General features: G+C 42.9%; 1 protein-coding gene across 7 annotated transcripts in view; it reads right to left on the reverse strand.

The window, feature by feature from the left end:
• KLHDC8B (kelch domain containing 8B) overlaps positions 1–27334 on the reverse strand; it is a 205607-nt gene that overhangs the window by 75532 nt on the left and 102741 nt on the right. For all 7 annotated transcript variants that reach the window (XM_029601206.1, XM_029601201.1, XM_029601202.1 and 4 more), the window contains exon 3: positions 10497–10661. In XM_029601206.1, the coding sequence (XP_029457066.1) occupies positions 10497–10661 (165 nt within the window). The remainder of the gene's footprint in view (positions 1–10496; positions 10662–27334) is intronic.

Consider the following 27334-nt stretch of genomic DNA (forward strand, 5'->3'; position numbering starts at 1 on the left):
GGGTGGCTTGGGACTGCTACTCAGTGGTCAGGGAAAGATCTGACAAGACTGGCAAATAGGTAAGATGTGGAGGAAAGGAGAGAGAAATTGACGTGAATCCAGGGGAAAGACCTGGAAAATGGCAGTACTGAGAACCTGCAATGGAGAAGGGGATCAAGTAGGATGAGGAAAACAGTTTACGACAATTGAATTTGAACTGGCAGGGAACTATCCAGAGAGACTTTCATCCATCTCTCCCCAGCCACAAATATAAATAAGCTATGATCAGGAGAGTGAGTAGGGTCCACAGAGACCACACTGGGTGCACTGCTAAAGGCTGAACAGGGAGAGTGTCCAGGAGAGCTATTCCTTGCACCTTACAGCTGATAACAGCATTTTGCCTTGTGATATATTCAGAATCTGAGAGCTCAGTGTAAGAAGATCCAAAACTCTCTGAGTATAACAAGCATCAAGCAAGGCGAGATGGAGGAGGAGTTGGCCTAGTGGTTAGAGCAATTGAATGGGAACCAGGGAAACCAGTGCTCAGGTAACAGTTTTCCCACTGACACTGGTCGTGGCCTTGGGCAAATCGCTTTATCTCCCACTGCCTGAGATACTCAGATTGTAAGCTCTTTTGGATCACTTATCATCACTAATTCTATGGGGACTGGGAAATATCTTCAGTACCCGAATGTATTCTGCTTTGAAGTGGCTGAAAGGCAGAATATAAATCAAATAGGTATTGTTTATTAGGGATGCCATTTGTTTTCATTCATTTAGGTAGTTTATACTTGTACATTTTTTACATGCATAACATTTGATGAATGAAGAAACTGATTGTTTATTATGCAAATTTTGTTCAATGGAGAAAATAAAAAATATATATTGCATTTGGATCCGTGGCATCTAGTAAAGGGAGTTACTTCCCCACAGAGCTTACACTCGACTGGGAGAAAAGGAAGGCAAACACGTAATAAGGATGGAGAGCAGGAGCAAGAATAGTAGGATGGCAGAACACAATGCATGGGGCATGGGATTAGTGTGGTTTAGGACTGCTACTCAGTGGTCAGGGAAAGATCTGACAAGACAGGCAAATAGGGAAGATGTGGAGGAAAGGAGAGAGAAATCGACGTGAATCCAGGGGAAAGACCTGGAAAATGGCAGTACTGAGAACCTGCAATGGAGAAGGGGATCAAGTAGGATGAGGAAAACAGTTTACGACAATTGAATTTGAACTGGCAGGGAACTATCCAGAGAGACTTTCATCCATCTCTCCCCAGCCACAAATATAAATAAGCTATGATCAGGAGAGTGAGTAGGGTCCACAGAGACCACACTGGGTGCACTGCTAAAGGCTGAACAGGGAGAGTGTCCAGGAGAGCTATTCCTTGCACCTTACAGCTGATAACAGCATTTTGCCTTGTGATATATTCAGAATCTGAGAGCTCAGTGTAAGAAGATCCAAAACTCTCTGAGCATAACAAGCATCAAGCAAGGCGAGATGGAGGAGGAGTTGGCCTAGTGGTTAGAGCAATTGAATGGGAACCAGGGAAACCAGTGCTCAGGTAACAGTTTTCCCACTGACACTGGTCGTGGCCTTGGGCAAATCGCTTTATCTCCCACTGCCTGAGATACTCAGATTGTAAGCTCTTTTGGATCACTTATCATCACTAATTCTATGGGGACTGGGAAATATCTACAGTACCCGAATGTATTCTGCTTTGAAGTGGCTGAAAGGCAGAATATAAATCAAATAGGTATTGTTTATTAGGGATGCCATTTGTTTTCATTCATTTAGGTAGTTTATACTTGTACATTTTTTACATGCATAACATTTGATGAATGAAGAAACTGATTGTTTATTATGCAAATTTTGTTCAATGGAGAAAATAAAAAATATATATTGCATTTGTGTAACCCCCCCAACTCAACCTCTTTTCCCTCAGCCACACATTTGATGTTAAGCTTAAGGACTGAAAGCTGCTCACTGCACACTAAAGTAGGATATTTATACATGTAAAGTATCAGACAACCCATCTTCATCATCCTCGCCGCAGTCTCCACTTCTTATGGAATATCAAATGTATAAAAAGCACAAGAAAAATGTTATGTACTGCCTGTGCTGTCCAAAAAATATCCCATGATGTTAGTGCTCGGGCACGTCAAGGAGTATAATTGACAGCACAATTTAATGTTAGCTGCGACAAAACCTGAGTGCAAAAAAATCTCTACATTCCATCAGTTCACTTAAAATAATGTTGCAGCTTCTATTCTGAATGCTGAATTAAGTCTCGGCAGCTTTTTGAGTGTGGAGTAGAAAATGCAGACATTTAAACAGCAGATTTCCACCGGCAGATATTAAAACATTTAAAATGTCTTAATGTATTATACAGGAAAGCAATAAATGAATTACTGAACTACCTGAGGAGGACTGTAAGTGGTTTTCCAGCCTCCCAGATCTTTAACAACTCTTGGAAAACCCCCTTGGTGCCAGCCCCTAGTTCCTGATGAGCTCCTCACATCCACCTCTGTAGAAGGATTAACGCAGCCACCCCAGGGAGTCCGCTATCTTTAATCTTGGCTCAAGCCCTGTAGTTTAACTGCATTGAGTTTCATTACACAGCTCTATATTTGCCAGGGGTCATGAGGTGAAATTACTCTTAGAAACATGTCAGCTGGATTCACAACTCCAAGGAGGATAAACTCCGACACTGCTCCTGCACTCTGAGCAGGGAATGCAGGTATGCAATTTGTGTGCCAAATTTCAGTCTACAACACAGGTACATGTATTTATTCTGTACAGATATACAGTCCTGCCGGGTACATATGTATGTCTCCCATAGGCTGAGTGCCCTGGCAGCACTCCTTTGTTACTGTGCTGGCACACTGCCATAAAGCAAGCAGAAGCAGGCTCCTCTTTGGCCTAGATATTTGGTGGCTTCAAAATGTACATATACATAGATAACAGTAGGGGGTGAGAGAACGAGATGAGCAGCTGCAGGGAGTCGTGGGAGCCCATCTGCCTGCTTACCCGCTCGGGCCTCCTTGCTAATGTCCTCGAAAGATCAGGATGCATAAAAGCAGGGTCCCTGCCTAGGGTTCAGAGGGGATGAGAGAGCCATTTCCGGGGGGAGAGAGCCTGATTGACTGCAGGAGTTGCGGGAGCCCTTCTGCCTGCTTACCCGCTCGGGCCTCCTTGCTGACGTCCTCGAGAGGCTGGGATGCATAAAAACAGCGCCTCCCTCCTGCATTTGTAATATTGTCTTTGCATGGGAAAGAAAAGGAAAGGCAAGGTGTGGACTTCCTCTCCACCCTCCTCAGTGGCACATGGGGCAATAGGTAAGCATGTGCAGGGGTTGATGCAATAGCGCCCCCCCCCCCCCCAATGGGCTCTAATGAGAAGCCTCATCCTAGTTCTGGGGCTTCACTGAGCCCTGGCCAGAATCTCCCTTTGCCTCAGGATAGGGACTTGGGTGTTTCAAAAATATTTTTCCTTCTGTGGCCAGCGGATTCAAATTTTTCTGGATGTAGCTAGGTCCAATAGATGAGAAGAAAGCGGTTTCTTTTGTTAAAACAGAAGGTTCTTCGTATGGGGGGACCTTTTACCTTAAGTTTCCATGTAAATGTTTGGTTGAGTATCAAAGGAATACGTTTATTTTTTATAGATCCTTTACATCTAGAGCCCTTTATTTCTGATAAGAGATCTAGTAGCAGGCCCATAGGTGGATATGGCAATGGGTGTTAGGAGTTTCAGTTGGAATAGTTTATCTCTCTTCAGACTTCTTTTATGTAGATTTATTGCTTTAAATTTCTGTTTCCAACCCTCACATTGTTTCCTTTGCATTATCTTGGACTATGAGGAACATGCTGTTCAATTTTGATTAGGGACTTTTTCCTTATGTAGATATGAGTAGTTTCCCTTTTCCATATTGTAAAGTGTATAAAATTGCAATAAAAATGTAAATTATAAAAAAAAAAAAATAACATAGTAATGACGGTAGAAAAGGATGAAGTGATCCATCCAGTCTGCCCAGCAAGCTCCTTATGGTAGTATCTGCCGTGCCATGCAGGTTAGATCCCCAAGCCTTATGATAACCCATAAAAAAATGTACTGCTAGCAACATTTTTACTGGGTGATGAGCCTTCTTGAAAATTTAGACAGTGCTGTTTGACGTGCTTTGCTTACGGACTTGGCCATGGAAGCAGTCCTATTTTATTTTTATATTTTTTATTTTATATTTTTTTATTTTTATATTATTTTTATTTATTTATTTATTTATTTATATTACATTTATTTATTTATTTTATTTATTTATTTATATTATATTTATTTTTATATTATTTTATTTTTATATTTATTGCTACGTTAAATAGTTATACTTCTTATATATAAAATATTATATTTCTTTATTTATTTCCAGTTAAACTATTATCACTTTATTTAGTATTATGTTAAATTGTCAACCAGTTATACTGTTCCATATGTTCTATGGTTCCATGTAAAGCTCCGCTCTCTGTTGAGCAGTTCTTCATTTTATGTAAACCGGAGTGATTTGTAGTCCCTACAAGAACTTCGGTATATAAAAATTAAAAATAATAATAATAATAATATTTTTTCCCTTATGTCTGCGCAGCAGCAGCCCAGACTGTAAAAGAAAGTCAGGGCTCATGTTGATTGTCTCTGAATCCAATTCCTCTTTCCTGCCACACCATTCCCTGACCTCACTCCTATCGAAGCAGACTATGTTGCCTATGCCTAAATGCGGGCCTGCATGTACCTTGATGTAATCTACACAGCATATCCATGGATCCAACATATTGCACAGGTCATAGGAGAAAGCCTTTTGCAGAGTCCCTGTGTGTGTTTTATACTCTCGTCTGCTATGTGCATGCTTAGGGAGATCTGGTCACTCCTAATAAAGGGCCTGATTTACGAAGGGGATGGGAAAAAAATAACCTTAGGGGGTCAAATTACAGAAAATGCTCAGTGTTTCATTAAGTATCTGGTTTAATTTAATGTAATTTAGGGTAAAAATAATTTCAGTTGAAATTAAGGCCCTACAATTTCAGATGAAAAATATCCTAAATTTAGGGCTGCAATTAATTGGCCCAGATTTAGATGCCTAAGGGCCTCATTTTCAAAGCACTTTACCGCGTGCGATAAATTCGCGAATCGCGTTAACAGCTGTTAACGCGATTGCAAATTAGTCATTTGGTATTCAGGGGGCGGAGCATATGTAAAGCGGGAACCTGTGTATCGTGTGCGGCGAAACAACCGCAGTGGTAGCGCGACTGCTATCGCGGATTTTAACTACAACTCCAACTTCGCGTTATGGACTGCGCTACGGGCCAGAAAAGGATTATCGCCATCCACGGTAGTTCCGGACAGCCTGTTGCAGGCTGAGAGAGAGAGAGAGAGAGAGAGAGAGAGAGAGAGAGAGAGAGAGAGAGAGAGAGAGAGAGAACCTTACTATAGTGCCTATGCCCTACATAGGTATTTGAATCCCTATGGGAGGGCTACCTACTAACTCGGGGTGGGGATTAGGTATGAGCGTCGGGGGTTGGGGGCCACTTTTGCATTCCACATGAGACCTACGGACAGAACAGTGGTCTCTAGTGCAGATTTGCTGGCCGTCGGAGTGAGGACGCTCACACCAAGAAGTGGTTTGGGCAACGTTCTCTCCACCTAGCTTGATGGACACTCTACCTGGGCAACAACATGCTAGGTGGAGAGAATGTTGGCCAAATCTCCGCTTGGAGTGAGCGTCCTCACTCTGACGGCCAGCAAATCTGCACTAGAGACCACTGTTCTGTCCGTAGGTCTCATGTGGAATGCAAAAGTGGCCCCCAACCCCCGACGCTCATACCTAATCCCCACCCCGAGTTAGTAGGTAGCCCTCCCATAGGGATTCAAATACCTATGTAGGGCATAGGCACTATAGTAAGGTTCGTTCTCTCTCTCTCTCTCTCTCTCTCTCTCTCTCTCTCTCTCTCTCTCTCTCTCTCTCTCTCTCGGGAGCCTGCAACAGGCTGTCTGGGACTATCTCCAAAAAGTGCCAAATATCATGCACCGCGATAAAACCCTGAAAGAATCATCGTGCAGTGGGAAAACATCGCGTGCGGCGCTAATGTTTTCGCGAATGGCGAAAACATCGCCGCACATGATGTTTCCCCACTGCACGAAAGAAGCCTCATTTGCATTGGTAATGCGTTACCAATGCGATATTGGAAAATAAGGCCCTAAATTAGATGCCTACTGCTGAAAATCAGTGATAAGTGCCTCACTTCCCTCTCCCCCGCCCACCCACCATAACTCCACCTCCATGGCCACTCACTTTTTAGGAATTTAAATTTAGGTGCCTCCTTTAAATCAGTTTTTAAATTTAGGTGTTCAGCTTTAATCCGTTTTCAAAGGTGCTGTGTAAGGTCTCTAACTCCCAAAGTTAGGCACCTAAACCCTTTGGAAATTGAACCCTTAGTAAAAAAGGTCCAATATGTTATACTAAAGCTGGCCTTTGAGAAATAGGGTGTAGCCATTCTTTCAGTGGTTGTTCTGGAAGGCAAGTGGATACACAGGATCCCACGGAAAAATCTACTACCAGTTCCTCAGCCCTGGGGTCAGGAGTCTTCCATTGTGGGGGGAGGACTACTCCTCCAAGACCCAAGGTGTGGGGGTGACTCTCTCTCCTGGTGACTCTCTTTCCTCAGAGTATGTTCAAAGATGTGTGTGCCATGGATCGGTGTCCAAACAAACTTTACTGCAGCAATTCTTCAAATAGCAAGTTGTGGCACTATATACACCAGTCATGGCACAGCTGGAATAGAATATGGAATAGACTTAGGTTTTTGGGTACTTGCCAGGTTCTTATGGCCTGGATTGGCCACTGTTGGAAACAGGATGCTGGGCTTGATGGACCCTTGGTCTGACCCAGTATGGCATGTTCTTATGTTCTTACAGTTCTTCGATTATCTGTGTAGGTGACCCTCAGCAGAATGGCCAGGGAAGAACTCTCCATGGCTTGGAAAAGCAAGACTCCTGAGATAGACATGGGTATCCTATTTCTGGGCCTCCAGACTGTACCTTTTCCCCCAGAGTGAAGACTCCAGATGGGGGTCCCCCAATGACTCTCCCAGTTCTCTTCCTCCAGATGACACATGGAATCTTTTGTCTGAAAGGTCCAGGCAGCAGGGAACAATCAGCTCTTCTGATTTTTTCCCCACACTAGAGCAGGATGGGTGGCAGCACAAATCTTACTTCCAGATGCACAAAAGCAAATTCTTTACTCAAATGTCCAAAAACTGGAATTTTCATGCAGCAAGTCACCACTGGCCGCCAATCACAGACTGTGAGCTGGAGTGGGCAGAGTCTTCCCTACCCTGGCCACCCCATATTTCCTTTCTTAGGCTAAGAACAGATGTCTTGAAAGAAACTCCAAAAACTCAGGCAAAATTTCCAGGAACTCAACACTGGAGACAAGCCGTTAAGTCTTGTACCTATCCCCGATTGTAGACTGTGAAGCTTGGTCCCTGGAGAGGAGGCAAAACCCTCACAAACAATAAAAAAGTTCCTACTTCCACCCAGCTCCATACCAAATCTGTTCCACCACACAGATCTGTGATGCAGCCTGGTTTTTCTACAGGCTGGGGGAGGGCTTTTTTTCCATTCCAGCAGCCTCAGTGGGCTGCTGCTCCGAAAATGTGAGGCCCCTCCCTCTATTGCCTAAATCCTACTCCTAGCTCAAAGGCTGGGAATTATAAATGCCACAGCATGCATCTGTATTTATCTAGAATGATACCTGCAATCCACTGAGCCTTTACCTAAGTTCAAGAGCCATCTGAAGCCTCTCTGTCCGGATGCTGAACAGACAGCAGAAATCAGAGCAGCATCTTCAGATGGGGCCCATAATAATGCAATAACTGCTGCCATGTGCCAGTCTCGTGGCTCAGGCATGGGCAGAACTTAATCTCTAGCCACCATCAATCCAGGCAGATCTTAATCTGAATAACCTTCTTCTAGGAGTGAGAGTGAAATTCACTGCCTGTGTTTATTAAATTCCAAGCTTCTAACTGTAGCCTACAGTGATTTTCTCCCTGGGCTTGAGCACTCTGGAAAAAAGGATTAGGCATCTGCTGACAATTTGCTGAGCAGAAACTGGTGTGGATTCCTCATGGATTGTGCTGAGTTTTAGTTTATAAATATAATTCAACTCAAAACCAAAAATCAGATCCATTTCTACAATGAGAGAACAAGTACGACTATCAGTGGATGTCAATCTGTTTTCTTGTGGGGTTTTTTTTAATCATTTTAATATTTATAAAGATTATTATAAACAGCAAAAAAAAATAAACAAATAAAAAGAGCTGTCCTTCCCCCAGCAGAGCTGTGCTATTCAGCTGCAGGAGGAAGTGACAGGAGAGCAAGGTTCAATTTTCCTCCCCCCTAATTCCCCCCCTTCCCCCTCCCAGGGAGGAGTAGGAGGGGAACTTGACAATCCAAATAAGGAAAATCAAAGAAAAAGAAGATTAGAAAAAACCTGGAGCCCAGTGATTGCTGTAAGGAAAGACAATAGGCACAGGCTGAGAAGAGGGAATCTGTGAAGACTTGACAGAAGAGGCAGCAAGAAACCGTGCATTGTAGAGCCTGGTCCAGGAGAGGCTGCCTGAAGCTGTTGAGACAGAGAAGGGAAATGCACTGAGAGGACCCATGCACCAGAGAGAGAGAGAGTGTGTGTCAGAGCAGCTCCAGAGAGAGAGAAAGCGCCACACTAGCCCAGATCTAGAGGTGAGAGGCCTGCATCAGGGAGTGTGAATCCAGCCAGATCCCGAGAGCTGGCTGCAAAGGACTCTAGAGCTGAAGAAATTCAAAAAGCAACACCCCCGAGCAGGCTGTTCAGAGAGCTTTGTTCTTGTGTTAGAGTAGACACATGGATAATCTTCTTTATTTGCAATCTCTGGTACCCCCTGTGGATCCGAGGGGGTAGCGCTTTGGTGTTTTTACACAGAGATGTGCTTAGGTTTGGGATCATACATCTTTTATTTCTGGTGGTCAGCCTCTTCTCTTGGATAAGAGGAACAAAGGACAATCGTTTTATATACTTTGTCGAAACTGGATCCATCACTTTGTTAATCTTTTGTTTTTTTTAATTTTTATTGTATTTATGTTTTCAAATGATTTTTACATTTTATTTTATATGTTTTGAATATTTACTTTTATATATTTAATGATCTATCACTTTTTTTGTTTTGTATAACACAATTTATAGACCTGAAACGAGAGGATACCAAAATGGCATTATGGGGCACCGTTACTTCCACATGAGGTAACACAGTAGGAGACCGTGTACAGAATCAGGCAAGAAAAATGCAAATATACATGTGTGTGTGTGTGTTTGGAAGCCCTCAGGTGCTACAGCTCTGATCTATGCAAGGTGTCTATCAACACTAGCTATAGTCCAGCAAAACTGCTGCTCTGCTCCCGGTTCCTCACAATCAGGCAGATGCAGGTAGCTGAGTGCTAAAACACCGTGCGCTTGATTACAATGCACGGTGTTTTAATGCTCGGCTTAAAATATTTTTGAATTCTTGATGCAGTAAGCTAATGCTATGCAAATGCATCAGGAATTTAAAAAATATGCAAAAACTGTAAAATGTGTGTTTGGCCTCTGCTGAAGGCGCATTTTAACTCGGGAAGGGGGGGAACCATCCCTGACAAGCCATAAGTGATGGCAGCCGCTGCCAGATAGCCGGATAAGTCAACACTTATCCAGTTATTTGGCATGGGTGACCATTGCTTGGATAAGTATTTATCTGGCTAAGTAGCGGTGAACTGTGCCAGATAGCCAGATATCTGGCAGCTGTTATCCAGCAATCTGGCATAGGATAAGTCAGTACTTATCTGGGTAAGTGGTGGCACCGCTGTTTAGCCAGATAAGCACAGACGTATCCGAGTATGTGGCGGCATAAGTCAGTACTTATCCACAGACATTTTAAAACTTTTTCTTCCCCTTTTTTAGGGCTTTTAAGTGCCAGTGCAAGTAGCGCTAGAAACGTAACGCCAGCTCTGTTCCGGGAATCATGTTTCCAGCACTAAGAAAGGTGCGCTGGCCAGATACCATCTCTCTGCCTCAGGGCGTACTGCTTAATGGCTTCATTTGCATGAGATTTCCATGCAAAGGCGCTAAGCAATACTCCCAGTTAGGGATGCACATTTTCTGTGTTCAAAATTCCTTGCTGTATTGGCAGTAAGTTTGGTATACAGAAAATGCACGTTCATGTGCAGGCAAAAAAGGTGCATTCAGCCAAACGCCCCCTTCTCCAACGGCCTGTCTGTGTGGGATTGTGGGATGGGGGAGGTGGGTGTTATAGGTGTCCATGAAGAGGAAGGTCCCAAGGCTCATCCACACCTGATTTTTCCCTAAGACATCACTGTACAAAATGTTGTAAGAATACTTTCTCAGGGGGATAGCAACTGCTGTGTTCCATTCACTGATCTTATGGCACCAGGCAAAACAACTTACCTAAGACGTAGATTTTGTTTTCTCGCAAAAATGTTGATGCTCCATAGCGTGGCGTTGGCATGGAAGGCAGAGGCTGCCAGTGGTCCTTGGCTGGTTCATATACTCTGACCAGAGCCTGAGGAGAAGTGTCTGCACCCATCCCTCCTAATGCGTAAATTTTCCCTTCTGCAAGAGAGAAGAGGAAAGAAGACAGTGAGTGACTGAGCAGGAAAGCCAAGAGGACCGTGGAGCACAAGCAGAGCTGGGAGACTTCAAAGTCTAGTAGCTGAGCCCACAGGGCACTCAACCTGGACACCCTGAGCGCAATCTCCCCTGTCCACACTCAGTGTGATTTTTAAGTGAGTTAATCTCCTTTGGCCTTGCTGATTTCAGGAAGGGGCATCATTACCATGTAAATTACCTTCTACAACTCCATTATACACCAGTGACACTATAAAAATAGTCTTATCATGTGAGGGAGCAAAAGAAAAAAGGAGGAAGCCCTCAGGGGTCAAAATGAGACAGCAGAAGCAGAAATCGGGTAACAGCAAAAACGGGAATGGAGCAAAGAAGAAACAGAAGAGAGTGTTTAGAGAGCAAAGATGCAATTACGGAGGTGGTCAAGGAGCCTCCAACTATGTTTCTCTTGGATATCTGACAGGATCACATTCATTTTTTCTGCACTAGTGTCACAGGATACTACATTTTGGTAGAAGCCTCTACTGAGGTTCCCTTTTAAACACATACACAATTAAAATGCCGGAACAACTGGCCAAGCTGAAGATTTATTACAGGTGTTTGTGCAAATTTTTTTGTTTTTGTTCAGTGTGCATTTATAAATGTAATTATCACATACAGTAAAACTGTTATAAATATACGTGCACATAAGGCTGAACTACGTCATGCACAACTTGGCCAGCTGTTTTAGAACTCACATTGCTCATTTTTTTCAAAAGTCAGAACCCAGAGGTCTAAGCACCGATGAAACCTTTGCCCTTCACAAGACATGGACGAGTCACAGTCTTCAGGAACACATCACTTCTCTTAAACCTTAGCCCTAAGTTTCTTAGGGGTCACCGCATTAAAGTGCTCCCAGCCTAGCACACAGGTCTATGCACGTTTTGGACGCACTAGATTAGTTCCCGAAGCAATAAGGGGATTAGTGCATTTGCCCAAACAGCTGCTTAGCTGACAGCACTCATCACATGTAACTTCAGTGTAGATGAGGCTATTAGCAAGAACCCCGTGATGCAGAAAATCTCCCGGCGCCCAACACACACTTGTTAACGTGGCAAACGTAACTCCAGCCCTGGAGCTGGCATTAAGTCATTCTGCGAGTCAAAGGCTCATGGCAACAGCTGCCTCTGGCCATGATGCGCGGGGCTCAAGGTGCAACTGAAGCAGCAGCAGCCCTGCCCCGCACCACCTCTCCCGCTCCCTGCTTTTTCGGGAGCTGGTTTCTCCCTCCCCCTCCCTCCTCTCCTTTCACCGTAAGCGAGGGGGATTTGAGCTGAGGCTGGGCTGGTTTTCCTGGGCCTGCAGAAAAGGCAGCCGCTGTTGTTTTGGTTATTGGGCTGCCTCGTAATTCCTGAAACATTTCCACAGCCACGTCTCTTGGGGTCCCCCGATGCATTTAAGCGCTAGGGACACACTATTTTTTCCCTAGCACGTCCTTTTTAACACAGCAGCTCATTTTAATACTGCATCGGGCGCCCAGGAGAGCTGGCTCTGGGCACTGGATACGAGCACCCATTTTAACGTGTGTCTTAGTGCTACGGCATGTAAGTTCTCACACCTTTGTCAGGGTGGCATAGGTGTGAGAACTAGGGGAGCCGCAGCACCTCCTGAGGGTACAGGCTTCATTATACACAAGGATGAAAAAAACAGTTTTGCTCCCCCTCTATTACAAAAATTGTTCCAACTTGGCATGGAAAAGATTTAAGTTTATTGTATTTATGTCTTTTAACGTCTGCATTTGTTTTATATGTTTTTTATTGACTGTTACGATGTAATCCAGCTTGAATGCCTTGATATGTGCAGAACTGAAACTTTTAAAATAAATAAACAGGCACTGATTACTTTACAGAATCTGGAAATACAGCTTTGTCAAAAAGTGCCCAAGTGCAATCCCCAGAGGATGAATTTTAAAATTTAAATTCTGAATTGTGTTCTTTGATATTTTATTTATATTGTTATAACATATATTGTTTTTCTAGTTTTATGATGATTGATTTATATTTGTATGTATTTCGTTACATGCCTTGAGAATTATTTAAATTGGAAAAGCGAGCACTAGTTTCAATTGGATTGGAATGGAATATAGATAAAATTTACTGACAAAGAGCATTTCTCATGGCTGCCTACACCTGCTCACTCCTTATGGGCCGATTCAGTAAAGTCCACGGGAGAACGGACGAACGCCCACTCTCCCGGCGCGCGCTCAGGCCACTCGCCTGTGTGCGCGATACAGTTTTTAAATTAGGTGGTGCGGAAGAAACGGGCAAAAGGAGGCGGTAGGCAAAGGCGCTAGGCAAAAGGCGGCGCTAGGGACACGCTAGTGTCCCTAGCGCCGCCTTTTGACCCGGAGCGGCGGGCTGTCAGCGGGTTGTTTTTTTTTTTGGACAGCCTATTCTGCTCAATGTTTGCCGGCATCGGTTCTCGAAGCCCGCTGACAGCCACGGGCTTGCGACACCGGATGCCGGCAACAATTTAGAGCATCCGGTTTTCGGCCCGACAGCCGCCGGCCCCATTTTTAATTTTCTTCTTTTTTTTTTTTTACATTTTTTTACTCCTTCGGGACCTCCGACTTAATATCGCCATGATATTAAGTTGGAGGGTGCACAGAAGCCGTTTTTTATGCTTTTCTGTGCACTTTCCCAGTGCCGGCAGAAACTAGCGCCTACCTTTGGGTAGGCGCTAATTTCTTAAAGTAAAATGTGCGGCTTGGCTGCACATTTTACTTACTGTATCGCGCGGGAATACCTAATAGGGCCATCAACATGCATTTGCATCTTGAGGGCGCTATTAGATGCCGCGGGTTGGACGCGCGTTTTCCTCCCCTTACTGAATAAGGGGTAAGAGAAAACGCACGTCCAAGGGCAGGTTAACAGTGCGCTCCGATGGAGCGCACTGTGCTGTATCGGCCTGAGAGTCACTAGTAATTTGTGACATGAAAACAGCTTTGTCCACACCTAGTACTGTTGGAAGCTCCTTGTGACCACCTTGGCAAAATGATTCACCAGGACAGAAGTTTTAGGCTGTAGCTGCAGTAAGTACACAAGGCAGGAGATTTTATACTTCTCCCACCTGCCCGACAAGGCAAATGGTTAGAGAACTTTCCACAGCGATGAAATGAGACATACATCAAAGGTCTTGCTATCAGCGGAGCGCATCTCCCACACAACCTTGTCATGTCACTTCTTTTGCATTACAGAGAAAGCTAGCAGTGTCATAATGTCATTACTGATTTGTTCATGCTAGCAGGTAATCAGTTTGCTACATGCAGGACTCAATCTGTCAAGGTCAAGTAATAGAGAAAGACAGACATGTTGAACGTAGACCCCTAATGAGGAGCATAATAAGGGGCAGCAAAACAGAAATCAAAGAGGAATTAATCAAATAGATTCAAAGTTTCCTGCATGCTCTGTGTAAAGGTTCCAAATGTCTTTTTTTTTTTTTTGGAGTGAGATTTTATCTTTGTGAAGGTTGTACAATTGAAATGCCACATGCTAAAATCATATTCTCCATGGATCCAAAACAAGTACAGGATTTGCCTGTTAAATTTCCTCAGCACCTCCCCCATCCCCACACATACATATATACACACTTCCTCCTGTGTGTCCATGTCCTTCCCACAGTGGAGGGGGTATCTCTGAGAATTAAGACTGATGCATTTTCCATGTGTATTCATTTCATTTATTAAAATTGTATATTCTGCCTGAAAAATGTGTTAAGCAGGGGGTACATAATAAAAACATTCATAATTATTCAAATAAATCACAGATCCATATATATATATACATATACACATATTCAAGTAGGACATAATTAATCAAATCCATGAAAAGATAACAAACTGGCATAAAACAGTAAATAAAATAAATAAGGCTACCTTATATCAACTGAGCTGTAAATCAAAACCTTCATTTAAAAAAATCAGTCTCAATCCAAATCCCCAAAGGCCTGATGAAAAAAACATGCTTTTAATGCCTTTTTGAATGTTAAGTAATCTGATTCTGCTCAAATATTAAAAGGAAGTGAATTCCGTAATGCAGGAGCTTGGTAACTAAAGGTTGATTCTCGTATAGGATCAAGGCGAATAAGAGACAAAGAGGGGAGATGGAAGAGACTGTGGTATAGCACGAGTGGGTTACAGCCGGCCAGAGGCCAAACACAGACAGGATTCTGGCTCTTTTTTGCACAAACTTTATTCTTCATAGCAATAAACAAAGTTCACCCCCTCGCCTTCTTGTTCAGTATGGACAAGAGAAAAAACTTAATTACGTGCCGGAGGGGCCCTGGCTTTAAGGGGGTCTTGAGGCAGCACCCAGTTGCCCCAGGAGGACTGTCCCCCTGCCTCCCATGGCACATGTTGAGGAGGCAGTCACCGGCTATTGTGGGAAGGCCTTCTCTGCCTCCTGTGACACAGAGAGGAGCATCATCCTGCTGCTGGAAAATAGAGCAGCCAGCTGCCACAGGAGGCCTTTCCTCTGCCTCTTGTAGCTATGAAGAGGGAGGAGGCGGTGCACGTGACCATGCTGCGGTCTGTCTCAGCCATGGCAGAGGAGAGAGGCCCCTATTGCAGTGTAGGGCCACCCTGGAGGGAGTGAAGGAAGCGACGAGGAGCCTTGAAGAAGCTCCCATCACTGAGAACAGGATGCGGCCAGGCTTGAGGATTCACCAAATGTCTCCTTAAAGAGGCCAGGTCATCGCAGTGCTGCAAGGGCAGGCACAGAACACTATTAAAGAAAATAATGGAAAAAAAGCAACAAAGAAAATGAAATACAGAAAACAGAGGACACAATATGTGGCAGGGGACCCTGAGCAAGCTCCCACAACATGAATATACCCCTGGCTGCACTGGGGGAACATAGGAGAGACTGCACCCTGAAAAAGTAGCATACTTGGCAGGATAGGTCCTTATTACAGAAGTGTTTGGCAGAATCCACTCTTATTACAGAGGTGTCCGGCAGGATCTGTCCTTATTAAAATACTGGTCTTCTCTTAACTTCCTCGCCAAGAATGATACACCATCAATTTACAAGAGAGCGTGCTTTTTCAATCGCAGGACCAACTTTATGGAATACTTTACCCACAGAAATAAGACTTGAAGAAGATACTAAAACTTTCAAGAAAAAAATAAAAAAACTTGGCTTTTCAATAAAGCATTTACAATGACTTAAGATTATTAACCCCTTTTTCACTTTTAATTATATCTTCCTCTTTACTTCCCATTATCCCATCCCCCCTCCCTTTACTTTAACAATCACTACACTCTTTTACCCATCCCTCTCTTGATTCTCCCTCTTATCAACACTCATTCATGCACTGATCACACTCCTATTTTTAACATTTATGATATTTATATCTTGTAATACATATCCCATTTTTCCCCTCACTTGTTGTATTTATTGCATTGTATCCATCTTTTATTTTAAAAGTGTTATATGTAAACCGACGTGATGGCATTAGCTGAATATCGGTATATAAAAGCAAATAAAATAAATAAATTATTAGAAAAGTGCCTGGCAGGATACATCCTTGTTACCAAGGTGTTTAGAAAGATTGCTTTTAATATAGAAGTATCCTTAATATACAGGTTTCTTTTTACCTGCTGATTTCCCTATGTTTAACTGCACTTGTGATTCTTTGACAAGTACCTGTCCTCCCACTCTTTCTACCCCAGTCAGAGCTGCATCACTGCACTGCGAAGATGGAAGAATGGAGAGCAGAATTGCAAGTGAAGATGGATGCTCCAGAGGATAGTGGAAAACAGATATATGGCAGGACCCTGGACCACCACCATGTACATTACCTGAGACATAAAGATTCTAGATTTTATGGGAATTCCAAGCAAGTATCAGGATTTGTCCATGGAAAACTGGATTGAGGAAATCGGAGCTGCGCTATTTATATTGCACATCCCAGAAGATCAATTAGAAATAGTAAAGGACCATTTGCTAGACCAACCCACGATGCCGCTAAGTATGCACCATCAGCACAACTACAGAGCATTGATGATTTATTTGCTCTGTTAAAAGCAGCTTTTGGAGACAAAGCACCTGTTAGTGTCAGATTAAAGGAGTTTTACAATAGGAAACAAAAAGCTGGAGAAAAGCTGAGAGTCTGTTCATATGGCTTGCAAGACAAAAACTACTAAGGCAACAAACAGAGATCCAGGCTGCCTAACAAACCCAGAAGCTATGCTTAAAGAGCAGTTTGTAATGGGCTTATGTGATGACAGTCTCAGACAAGAGATGAGAAAGCGTTTGATGGAGTAAGCCTACCTTGATCTTTCCAGACTTACTACAAGCAGCCATATTTTGGGCTGAAGAAGATGAACATCCTCCTTCTCTGGGAGAAAAAACACCTCCTGTCCAGGTTTTGACGAGAGGCTGAAGTGAATAAGCCGTGAGACTGGCAAGGGCTGAGCCTACTCCATGGGCTGAAGCAATGTAAAATCTTAGCAAAAATGGTGACCAGCTTGTGCAAACAACAGGAAAAATTGCAACAACAAATGAAACTGTTCAACAGGAGGCAGCAGGGTAGCACTATTGCTGCTGACAACACAGATTTCTACAGGCCAGCTAATTATGGAATGCAGACCTGGAGGTACCAAGGAGGACTTGCAAATTACCATAGACCCCCTTTGAGAAACAACTGGGGTGAAATTATCTGCAACTGAGGTCAAGAAGCTATTCATGTGGCATATGAATGTGAAAGCGAAAGATGAAGTCCTGCAGCACAACCATCAGTGTCAATCCAAATTGGACAAAGTCCTTCATCAATGCCCATAGAGCACAAGAAGGTGAGAAGCTCTAGTGATTATCCTGGAAATTGGGAGGTGCAATACCCTGCTATGGAATCAGTGACTCCAAATGCATCAGGGTAAAATTGCAGATCTCCACTGTTCTGATTGCTAATAAAGAACTCGGTTTGAATAAGAAGAAAAAAATCTGCCCAATATTAATGATACTTATCGGAGGAATTAAAACTGAATGTTATGTGGATATGGGCTTGGATGTAACCACCATACGCCCTACCAATGAGTGATGCCAGCTAAGTACAACTGATAGCTGTAAACGGTATGAATTTGCCAGTACTGGGCTGTATCAAGGCTGACATTGTCTGTCTAAGTTAGGCTTCCAACAAAGAAATGCATCTTCATCATTGAAGACAACTGGACTGCTGAACTGGTGGATGAGAATATCCCTGGGAATAATAGGGATAAATAAATTCATTTAGGGGTAGATTTTATAACATGCGCACGCACATGTACGCCCGATTTTATAACATGTGCGCATAAATCGGAGCAGCCTGTGAGGAACTTCCCCCTAGCTTGACCTTCCCACCCCTTCCCTTAACCTTCCCCCCCCCCAGCCCTACTCTAACCTCCCCAAAAGTTTTATCCTACCTTTTTGCGCACGCCAGCAGGCTGCTGACAAGCGATCCCTCGACACAGCGGCAATGGCCGCTGTGTTGCAGGCCTCTGAACCCCGCCCACTACCCACCCCTTTTGTAAAGCTCCAGGGCTTTACGCGTGCTGCTGGGCCTTTTTAAAATAGGCCCAGTGTGCAAAACCTTTTGAAAATCAGGCCCTTATTGATTTCAATTTTTATATACCACCAATCAAAATGTCTTAACAGTTTCCAGTAGTACATTCATAAAATAATTAACAAAACATAAATTAAAATAGTAGACAGACAATTCAAATAAAAGATGTTCTATGACATTGCCATAAAAAATCTCTGTGCAAACCTCAACAATGGTCATCTGCCTATAAAAACAATACCAGGACAATATTGCAAAGTCTTGAAGGCCTGTTCAAAGAATGTATATTCACTGATAATTCCTCCAAAATGAGTAGAATTTTTAAAATACAGTATGACATCAAACATCTAGCCCCTGGGAAGGTTTGCTATGTAAAACTAAGAGGAAGCCAAGCCATCACCTTACATTACCACCCATGACAGAGACGTTGGTGGAAGAACGATGCACTTGCCTATAGCAGGTGGTCTTGAGTTCAATGGTAATCACGCAGACTGAATCCACTTTGCAACCCTCAGCAATAATGGTGGCTAATGTTCTGCTGAACTTCAAGCAGGGCAGAGTGCCTGTCAAGACTGTTGAATGCTGGATCACGTACTATTCAGCTTATGCCAAGGACAAGAGTAGCTGAGGTAATAATCCCAGAAAAAGTACATCCTATGCTACCAGTTACTTTTCAAAATTCTGGTACTTCTCGGAGGATCCAGAAATGTCAAGAGGTGATGCTTAATCATGTAATCATTAAAGATAATTATGCAGAAATCTAAGTAGAAGTTCAATGGGAGCAGCTGACAGTTCAAAGCAACACATTGAAAGAACTGTGTTCTCCATCAGTGTCTCAGACCTTGGATATACAGTGGTGGTACAACATTCTTATTAATATCGGTACTGTTGAAGAAGTCAACATTCTTACATGCGTAAGTCCCGGGGCTTTCCTGGGGGGGGGGCATGTCGGGGGGGGGGGGGGGGTGTCACGGCGGGCCGGAATCTTAACATGTTTATTAACTCCTTCAAAAAAAGTGAAGCAGATTTGTGAGGCAGGACTTGCCCTGGGTAAAGCCATGCTGACTTTGTTCCATTAAACCATGTCTTTCTATATGTTCTGTGATTTTGATATTTAGAACACTTTCCACTATTTTTCCTGGCACTGAAGTCAGGCTAACCGGTCTTTAGTTTCCTGGATCACCCCTGGAGCTCTTTTTAAATATTGGGGTTACATTAGCTATCCTCCAGACTTGAGGTACAATGGATGATTTTAATGATAGGTTACAAATTTTTACTAATACGTCTGATATTTCATTTTTGAGTTCCTTCAGAACTCTAGGTTGTACACCATCGGTCCAGGTGATTTACCACTCTTCAGTTTGTCAATCAGGCCTACCACATCTTCTAGGTTCACCGTGATTTGATTCAATCCATCTGAATCATTACCCATGAAAACCTTCTCCGATACAGGTACCTCCCCAACATCCTCTTCATTTATCAGAAGTTCACAGTTTACAAAGATCATAATCTCCTGCATTATCTGGAGAGTGCTAATACCCAGGCAGTGGAGCAACACTGGCTGATGCAGTTGTTGGTGCTGTCCTTTAAGGTGTTACAAGCCAAGGAACATTAATGTAGTTGCTGATGCATTATCTCAGATTCGAGTGATAGAGGAACCCGAATAGGAAGAGCCAGAGAAAGATTTCTGACCACGAGTCTACTCAAGTGAAAGATCTTCTCTGTGCAGCAATAAAGTCAGAGAAAGCTACAGCATGAGTTGTTTGTTTTTTTATTTTTTATTTCTGAATATTCAATACAAATAAAGTATTTGTTTACAATAGAAACTTGATTAGTCATTAAAGATAACATTCTTACAGAAAGCATATAAACCATAAAGCTATTCCATAATGGCTAAGCTATAATCTCAAACTTCTCTCCTTGGGGGATTTAGATTTGAGGAAAAAGAACACAAAATAAAAGAAGAAATGGTATAGCCCTGAACAAGAGCAGTTACATTTTTCCTTTACGATTCTCTAGGAGGCCCCATTGGCAGAAAAAGAATCAATAAAATCTCTTAAATGCTCAGGCGCAAAGAAAATGTAACGATCACTCCCCTTCCTTACAATACATTTGCAAGGGTAGTGCAACATAAAGGTTGCGCCTAAGGAAACTTCTCCTGCCTCATACTTAAAAAGGCAAGATGGCGCCCTGAGCGGAGCTGTGTGAGTGAGTTGTTGAGCATTTTCGATTTTGGTACAGCATTCTATATTCCTTGGAACTTTGTTACTTTGAGAAATAATAATTTAAACAATGCCAGCAAAACGAAAAGGAAAAATAAGGGTTTTTCCCTCGATTTCGACGCAGCTATCTGAACAGAGGCTTATAACTACCTTCTCAACTCCGGGAACAGCGACAACCGGGGGGGAGTAGCCTTGCTGCAGTGCCGAAGGGAGGAAATTCAACACCGCCAGAGGCGGAGGTTTCCCTCAGCCCCCCCCCCCCCCGAGATTCGGCCACCTGCTGAGAGGGGAGTGTCAGAGATTCTGCTAGAGACACTGAATGATGAAGTCAGCGTCCCAGGACGGCAGGGAGAAGGAACCGAGGTGGCTGCCCAGCCAGAGCCGACGAGGAATCCTCTAGGGGGAATCTTGGAGACGTTTAGCCGAGGGGCAACCAGTGCACCAACCACCGGAACATCAGTTTCATCGGGTGAGCATATAGAAACCCCTATAAGACCAGCAGTGGTAACTATGGAGACATTATGGGAACTTTCTGCTAATCTCACAGTTGCTGTAAGAGCTAGCAACCAGAGAATGGAACATTAGCCTCTTCGCTTAACAATAAGATTTCTCAGCAAAATCAGTCACTGCACATAATGAAAGAAAAAGTGGATAGAATGGAAACAGAAATAGGAAATATACAAGTTTTCAACCAGGCAACAATAAAAGATAGAACTGCATTGTCCAGAAGACTGGAACTACTAGAAAATTGGAACCAGAGACTTAATGTGAGATTGATTAAATTTCCTAAAATTATGGGCGAGCTGCCCATGACAACTTTTAAAAGATATCGCCGGGAGATTCTTCAAATGTCGGACTCTGATATGCCTGTGATAAATAAGGTTTATTTCATTCCTAGAACAAGTGCTGAAAGAGGAGAAAATGTTCCGCAGGAGCAAAATCAATTTGTTGTAGATAATCTTACTATGTTCCTTGAATCCTCTGCAATAGAAATTATTGAATGCGCTACATTGATTGTTACATTGATTGCAGAACAGAATGTTAGCAAAATTATGTCTAGATATTTCCAGCATTTAAATACCCCCTTTCATGGTATAATTAATCGCATGTTCCCAGACATCTCAAAGATCACTCAAGCATGAGTAGTTAAGCATTGGATGCAGCCTAACTTTACTATTTAGTTACAATTTGAAGTCATTGCAGAATGAAGATGCAGATCTGAAGTTGGTCTTGGCAGTCATGAAGAGTAATGACAAACTAAAAGAAGTACCTGGTCTGAAACCCAAAAGGGATTATGGCAATAAAAGCCTTCTGATTTGTTGGAACGGGGTACAGTAACATCAAATCCTGGATCCAAAAGATGATTCTTCAAAAGGCCAGTTCATAGCTCTGCAGAAGATAAGACAGGAAATGTTTGAGGCTAAACATGAATGTGTTGGACATTTCCGAGAGGAAAACACACTGCAGAGCCTACAGAAGGACTATTACTGACCAAACATGAAGGTGGATGTCCATGAGTGAGTACAAAAGATGTAGTCTAACCAAAAACATGTACTTTGTTGCTCCAAAATAATGCAGCTCTACCCTTTCCACATGTACCCTGTGGAGAGAGCAGAGCTGCATTATCCTGGAGCAACATCTCCACTGGAGGTGTTGGCAATGGATTTCACTGTCCTGGAGCCGAATTCTAATGGCACTGAAAACATCCTATGTTTTAACTGATATGTTCACATGGTTTACTATCTCTGTGCCTACTAGGAACCAGACCATAAATACCACAGCAAAGGCAATAGTCCAAAAATGGATAACATGCTGTGGCTGTCCAGCAAGATTGCACTCTGTTGAAAGTCGAAATTTCAAGTCGCAGGTGATTCGAGAACTCTGCCGAACCTATGGCATGACTAAGAACAGAACCACAGAAGAACCACAACAAATGCTGGATTAAAGTGATACAGTCCCAGATTTCAAATGGGTTTATATGTCCAAAGGTTCTTTATTCAAAAGGCGGCAACTCCACTATATACAATCAACATTGTCTCTCCCACACATGTGAGAGACAATGTTGATTGTATACAGTGGAGTTGCCGCCTTTTGAATAAAGAACCTTTGGACATATAAACCCATTTGAAATCTGGGACTGTATCACGTTAATCTAGCATTTGTTGTGGTTCTATAGTATGCTGAATGCTGGCTGATGCTCGGTTGTTGTGTAAGAACAGAACCACACCATATCACCCACAGGGTAATCCCCACTGCAAAAGATTCACATGAACAATACATGTCAAGCTAAGAACATTGCTGAGAAGAAAAAGAAATGGATATAATAACTTCGAGAATTGGTGTTCACTTATAAAAGTCATATTCCCAGCTCTACTGGCTACTCTCCATTCTATCTAATCTTTGAGCAGGATTCAAGGCTGCTGCATGATCTTCACACTAAAATGGATGAGGCTGAAGGATATAAGATGATGGATGACTGGGTCAGGCTGCATCAATAGCGCCTACAAACTGTGTGCAAAATCGCATCTCAGCAGTCTCAGAAAAGATTCTTGATAAGAAAGAGGCATTTTGATCGGAGAGCAAAAGGGTGCCATCACTCTTGTGGGGGGACAGAGTATTGTTGAGGAATTGCAGACACAGAGGAAGGAATAAAAAGAGGAAGCAATTCCATATACCACTGTACAGGTCTTGGAGGGAGCACTTACCAAATAAAAACATACAATGGAGTGACCAAAGCAGTACAGAGAAATGAAATTAGAATATGCCCATTGTCATAGAAGGAAATACCAAAAAGGACCAAATTAAGCCACAATGTCAAGTAGATGAGACAGTTCTTCTAGAAGTTGAGGATCCAGAAGGAGAGAAAGATACATTTTGGTTTCTTCTGGTCAATGAGGAACTGGGAGGGGATATATATACAGTGGTCAACATAGTCATGTAATACAGAGTAACCCTGTAGAATGCCCAGAAGTCCCAGTCTGATGACAGTTCTGTGCTAGAAGAGTTGTTTCTGCCCAGGCACTCAGAAAGAGATTGTAAAGGCAGATTGCCTAGATAATATCTATAGGAAACTTATCAGATGTACTATATTGATGATGTAAAGGTACTTAACCAAAACTGACTACTTCATGCCCTTCTCTCAAGGAAGGAGAAATAAGCTGGCAGTAAGAGAAGTGATCATTTTGTAAAATTTTCTTGAATGAATGTTTAATTCAAGAGAATTATTCTTGACCTTACATGTTCCAAATCAAGGTATTGTTTATATCATACAGTGTTTAACTAAGTCATCTTACTTTAGGAAAAGTTAATTTGTGTGGCGTGGGTGAATTATAATTTGAATATTGAGGGCAACATTCACTCCTTAATAGGGGAAGCATAGACAGAAAAGAAAAAAAGCTGACTACCTGCTGGAGGGGCCCTGGCTTTAAAAGGGGCTTGAGGTTGCCTCCAGTTGCTGTAGGAGGACTGTCCTCTGCCTCCTGAGATACAGGTTGAGGGGGGCGCAGTCTCCAGCTGCCACGGGAGAGGGCCTTCTCTGCCTCCCGCAACACATGCAGAGAGGAGCAGCATATTGCTGCTTGAAAACAGAGTGGCTGGTGCCACGGAAGGCCTTTCCTCTACCTTCTGCAGCTTTGACGAGGGAGGAGGTGGCCCTGAGCTGCAGCAGGCTGGAGGCCCCAGCCACTCCCACTGCAGCACAGGGCCATCGCAGGAGGAATGAAGGAAGCGACAAGGAGGAAAGGGTAGCAATATTTACCCTTAAGTGGAGACATGGAGGTAGCCTGCATGGAGCGGCAGTTACTACCATAAAGAAACTTGCTGGGCAGATTGGATGGACCATTAGTTCTTTTCCCTTCCATCAATACTATGTTACTTTGCGACCCCTTAAAGGGGCCGGGTCATCGTAGTGCGGCAGGGGTAGGCATAGAACAACATAAAAGAAAAAAAGAAAATATACAAAAAAGCAGGGGGTGAGGGGCACAACAAACAAGCGGGTCCCTGACCAAGCCCCCGAGCTGCCCCACGGCACACAGGAGGGACTCCACCCTGAGGAAGTTTATATCCGAGTTATAACTGAGGCTACACGTCGGTCCCCTCCTCATCTGCTGGTTCAGGTTTGTAATTGCTGCTCCACGCAGGTTACCCCAGTGCTTCATTTCCACCCGCTTTCCATGAGGGATCCTCGGGGTTTTTCCCATTTTATGTGTTCACCAACTTCCTCTGGGAGGGCATTCCAGGCATCCATCACCCTTTCTGGGAAAAAATATTTCCTGATGTTGTTCCTGAGTTGAACCCCCTCCCCCGTTTCATATCATGATCCTTTTGTATAGAGGCGTCGTGGAAAGGAGTGGAACACTAGCAAGAAAAATGAAGAGGAACTGACGGAAGACTGCCGATAACCCTAGCTGAGAAAAGAGGGGGGAAGACTATTTTCTTTTAGCTAATTATGCCATTATCGCCTCGTGATGATCTAAACTTGAAAGTCATTTTCTGCGTTGTCTCTAATTCTCTAAAACAAAAGCATAAGAACATAAGAAAATGCCATACTGGGTCAGACCAAGGGTCCATCAAGCCCAGCATCCTGTTTCCAACAGAGGCCAATCCAGGCCATAAGAACCTGGCAAGTACCCAAAAACTAAGTCTATTCCATGTTACCATTGCTAATGGCAGTGGCTATTCTCTAAGTGAACTTAATAGCAGGTAATGGACTTCTCCTCCAAGAACTTATCCAATCCTTTTTTAAACACAGCTATACTAACTGCACTGACCACATCCTCTGGCAACAAGTTCCAGAGTTTAATTGTGCGTTGAGTAAAAAAGAACTTTCTCCGATTAGTTTTAAATGTGCCCCATGCTAACTTCATGGAGTGCCCCCTAGTCTTTCTATTATCCGAAAGAGTAAATAACCGATTCACATCTACCCGTTCTAGACCTCTCATGATTTTAAACACCTCTATCATATCCCCCCTCAGTCGTTTCTTCTCCAAGCTGAAAAGTCCTAACCTCTTTAGTCTTTCCTCATAGGGGAGTTGTTCCATTCCCCTTATCATTTTGGTAGCCCTTCTCTGTACCTTCTCCATCGCATTTATATCTTTTTTGAGATGCGGCGACCAGAATTGTACACAGTATTCAAGGTGCGGTCTCACCATGGAGTGATACAGAGACATTATGACATTTTCCGTTTTATTCACCATTCCCTTTCTAATAATTCCCAACATTCTGTTTGCTTTTTTGACTGCCGCAGCTCACTCAACCGATGATTTCAATGTGTTATCCACTATGACACCTAGATCTCTTTCTTGGGTTGTAGTACCTAATATGGAACCCAACATTGTGTAATTATAGCATGGGTTATTTTTCCCTATATGCATCACCTTGCACTTATCCACATTAAATTTCATCTGCCATTTGGATGCCCAATTTTCCAGTCTCACAAGGTCTTCCTGCAATTTATCACAATCTGCTTGTTATTTAACTACTCTGAACAATTTTGTGTCATCTGCAAATTTGATTATCTCACTCGTCGTATTTCTTTCCAGATCATTTATAAATATATTGAAAAGTAAGGGTCCCAATACAGATCCCTGAGGCACTCCACTGTCCACTCCCTTCCACTGAGAAAATTGTTCATTTAATCCTACTCTCTGTTTCCTGTCTTTTAGCCAGTTTGCAATCCATGAAAGGACATCGCCACCTGTCCCATGACTTTTTACTTTTCCTAGAAGCCTCTCATGAGGAACTTTGTCAAATGCCTTCTGAAAATCCAAGTATACTATATCTACCGGTTCACCTTTATCCACATGTTTATTAACTCCTTCAAAAAAGTGAAGCAGATTTGTGAGGAAAGACTTGCCCTGGGTAAAGCCATGCAGACTTTGTTCCATTAAACCATGTCTTTCTATATGTTCTGTGATTTTGATGTTTAGAACACTTTCCACTATTTTTCCTGGCACTGAAGTAGGGCTAACCAGTGTGTAGTTTCCCGGATCGCCCCTGGAGCCCTTTTTAAATATTGGGGTTACATTTGCTTTCCTCCAGTCTTCAGGTACAATGAATGATCTTAATGATAAGTTACAAATTTTTACTAATAGGTCTGAAATTTCATTTTTTAGTTCCTTCAGAACTCTGGGGTGTATACCATCCGGTCGATTTACTACTCTTCAGTTTGTCAATCAGGCCTACCACACATCTTCTAGGTTCACCGTGATTTGATTCAGTCCATCTGAATCATTACCCATGAAAACCTTCTCCATTACGGGTACCTCCCCAACATCTTCTTCAGTAAACACCGAAGCAAAGAAATCATTTAATCTTTCCGCGATGGCCTTATCTTCTCTAAGTGCCCTTTTAACCCCTCGATCATCTAACGGTCCAACTGACTCCCTCACAGGCTTTCTGCTTCGGATATAGTTTAAAAAGTTTTTACTGTGAGAATTTGCCTCTACAGCCAACTTCTTTTCAAATTCTCTCTTAGCCTGTCTTATCAATGTCTTACATTTAACTTGCCAACGTTTATGCTTTATCCTATTTTCTTCTGTTGGATCCTTCTTCCAATTTTTGAATGAAGATCTTTTGGCTAAAATAGCTTCTTTCACCTCCCCTTTTAACCTTGCCGGTAATCGTTTTGCCTTCTTTCCACCTTTCTTAATGTGTGGAATACATCTGGACTGTGCTTCTAGAATGGTATTTTTTAACAATGACCACGCCTCTTCGACATTTTTTACTTTTGTAGCTGCTCCTTTCAGTTTTTTTTCTAACAATTTTTCTCATTTTATCAAAGTTTCCCTTTTGAAAGTTTAGCACAAGAGCCTTGGATTTGCACATCTGTCTCTCCTCATCTGCAAGAGTGCAGTTTGCGCCAACCCA

This window comes from Rhinatrema bivittatum, chromosome 4 (assembly GCF_901001135.1).
Source record: "Rhinatrema bivittatum chromosome 4, aRhiBiv1.1, whole genome shotgun sequence".
In the NCBI taxonomy this organism is placed as follows: Eukaryota; Metazoa; Chordata; class Amphibia; order Gymnophiona; family Rhinatrematidae; genus Rhinatrema; species Rhinatrema bivittatum.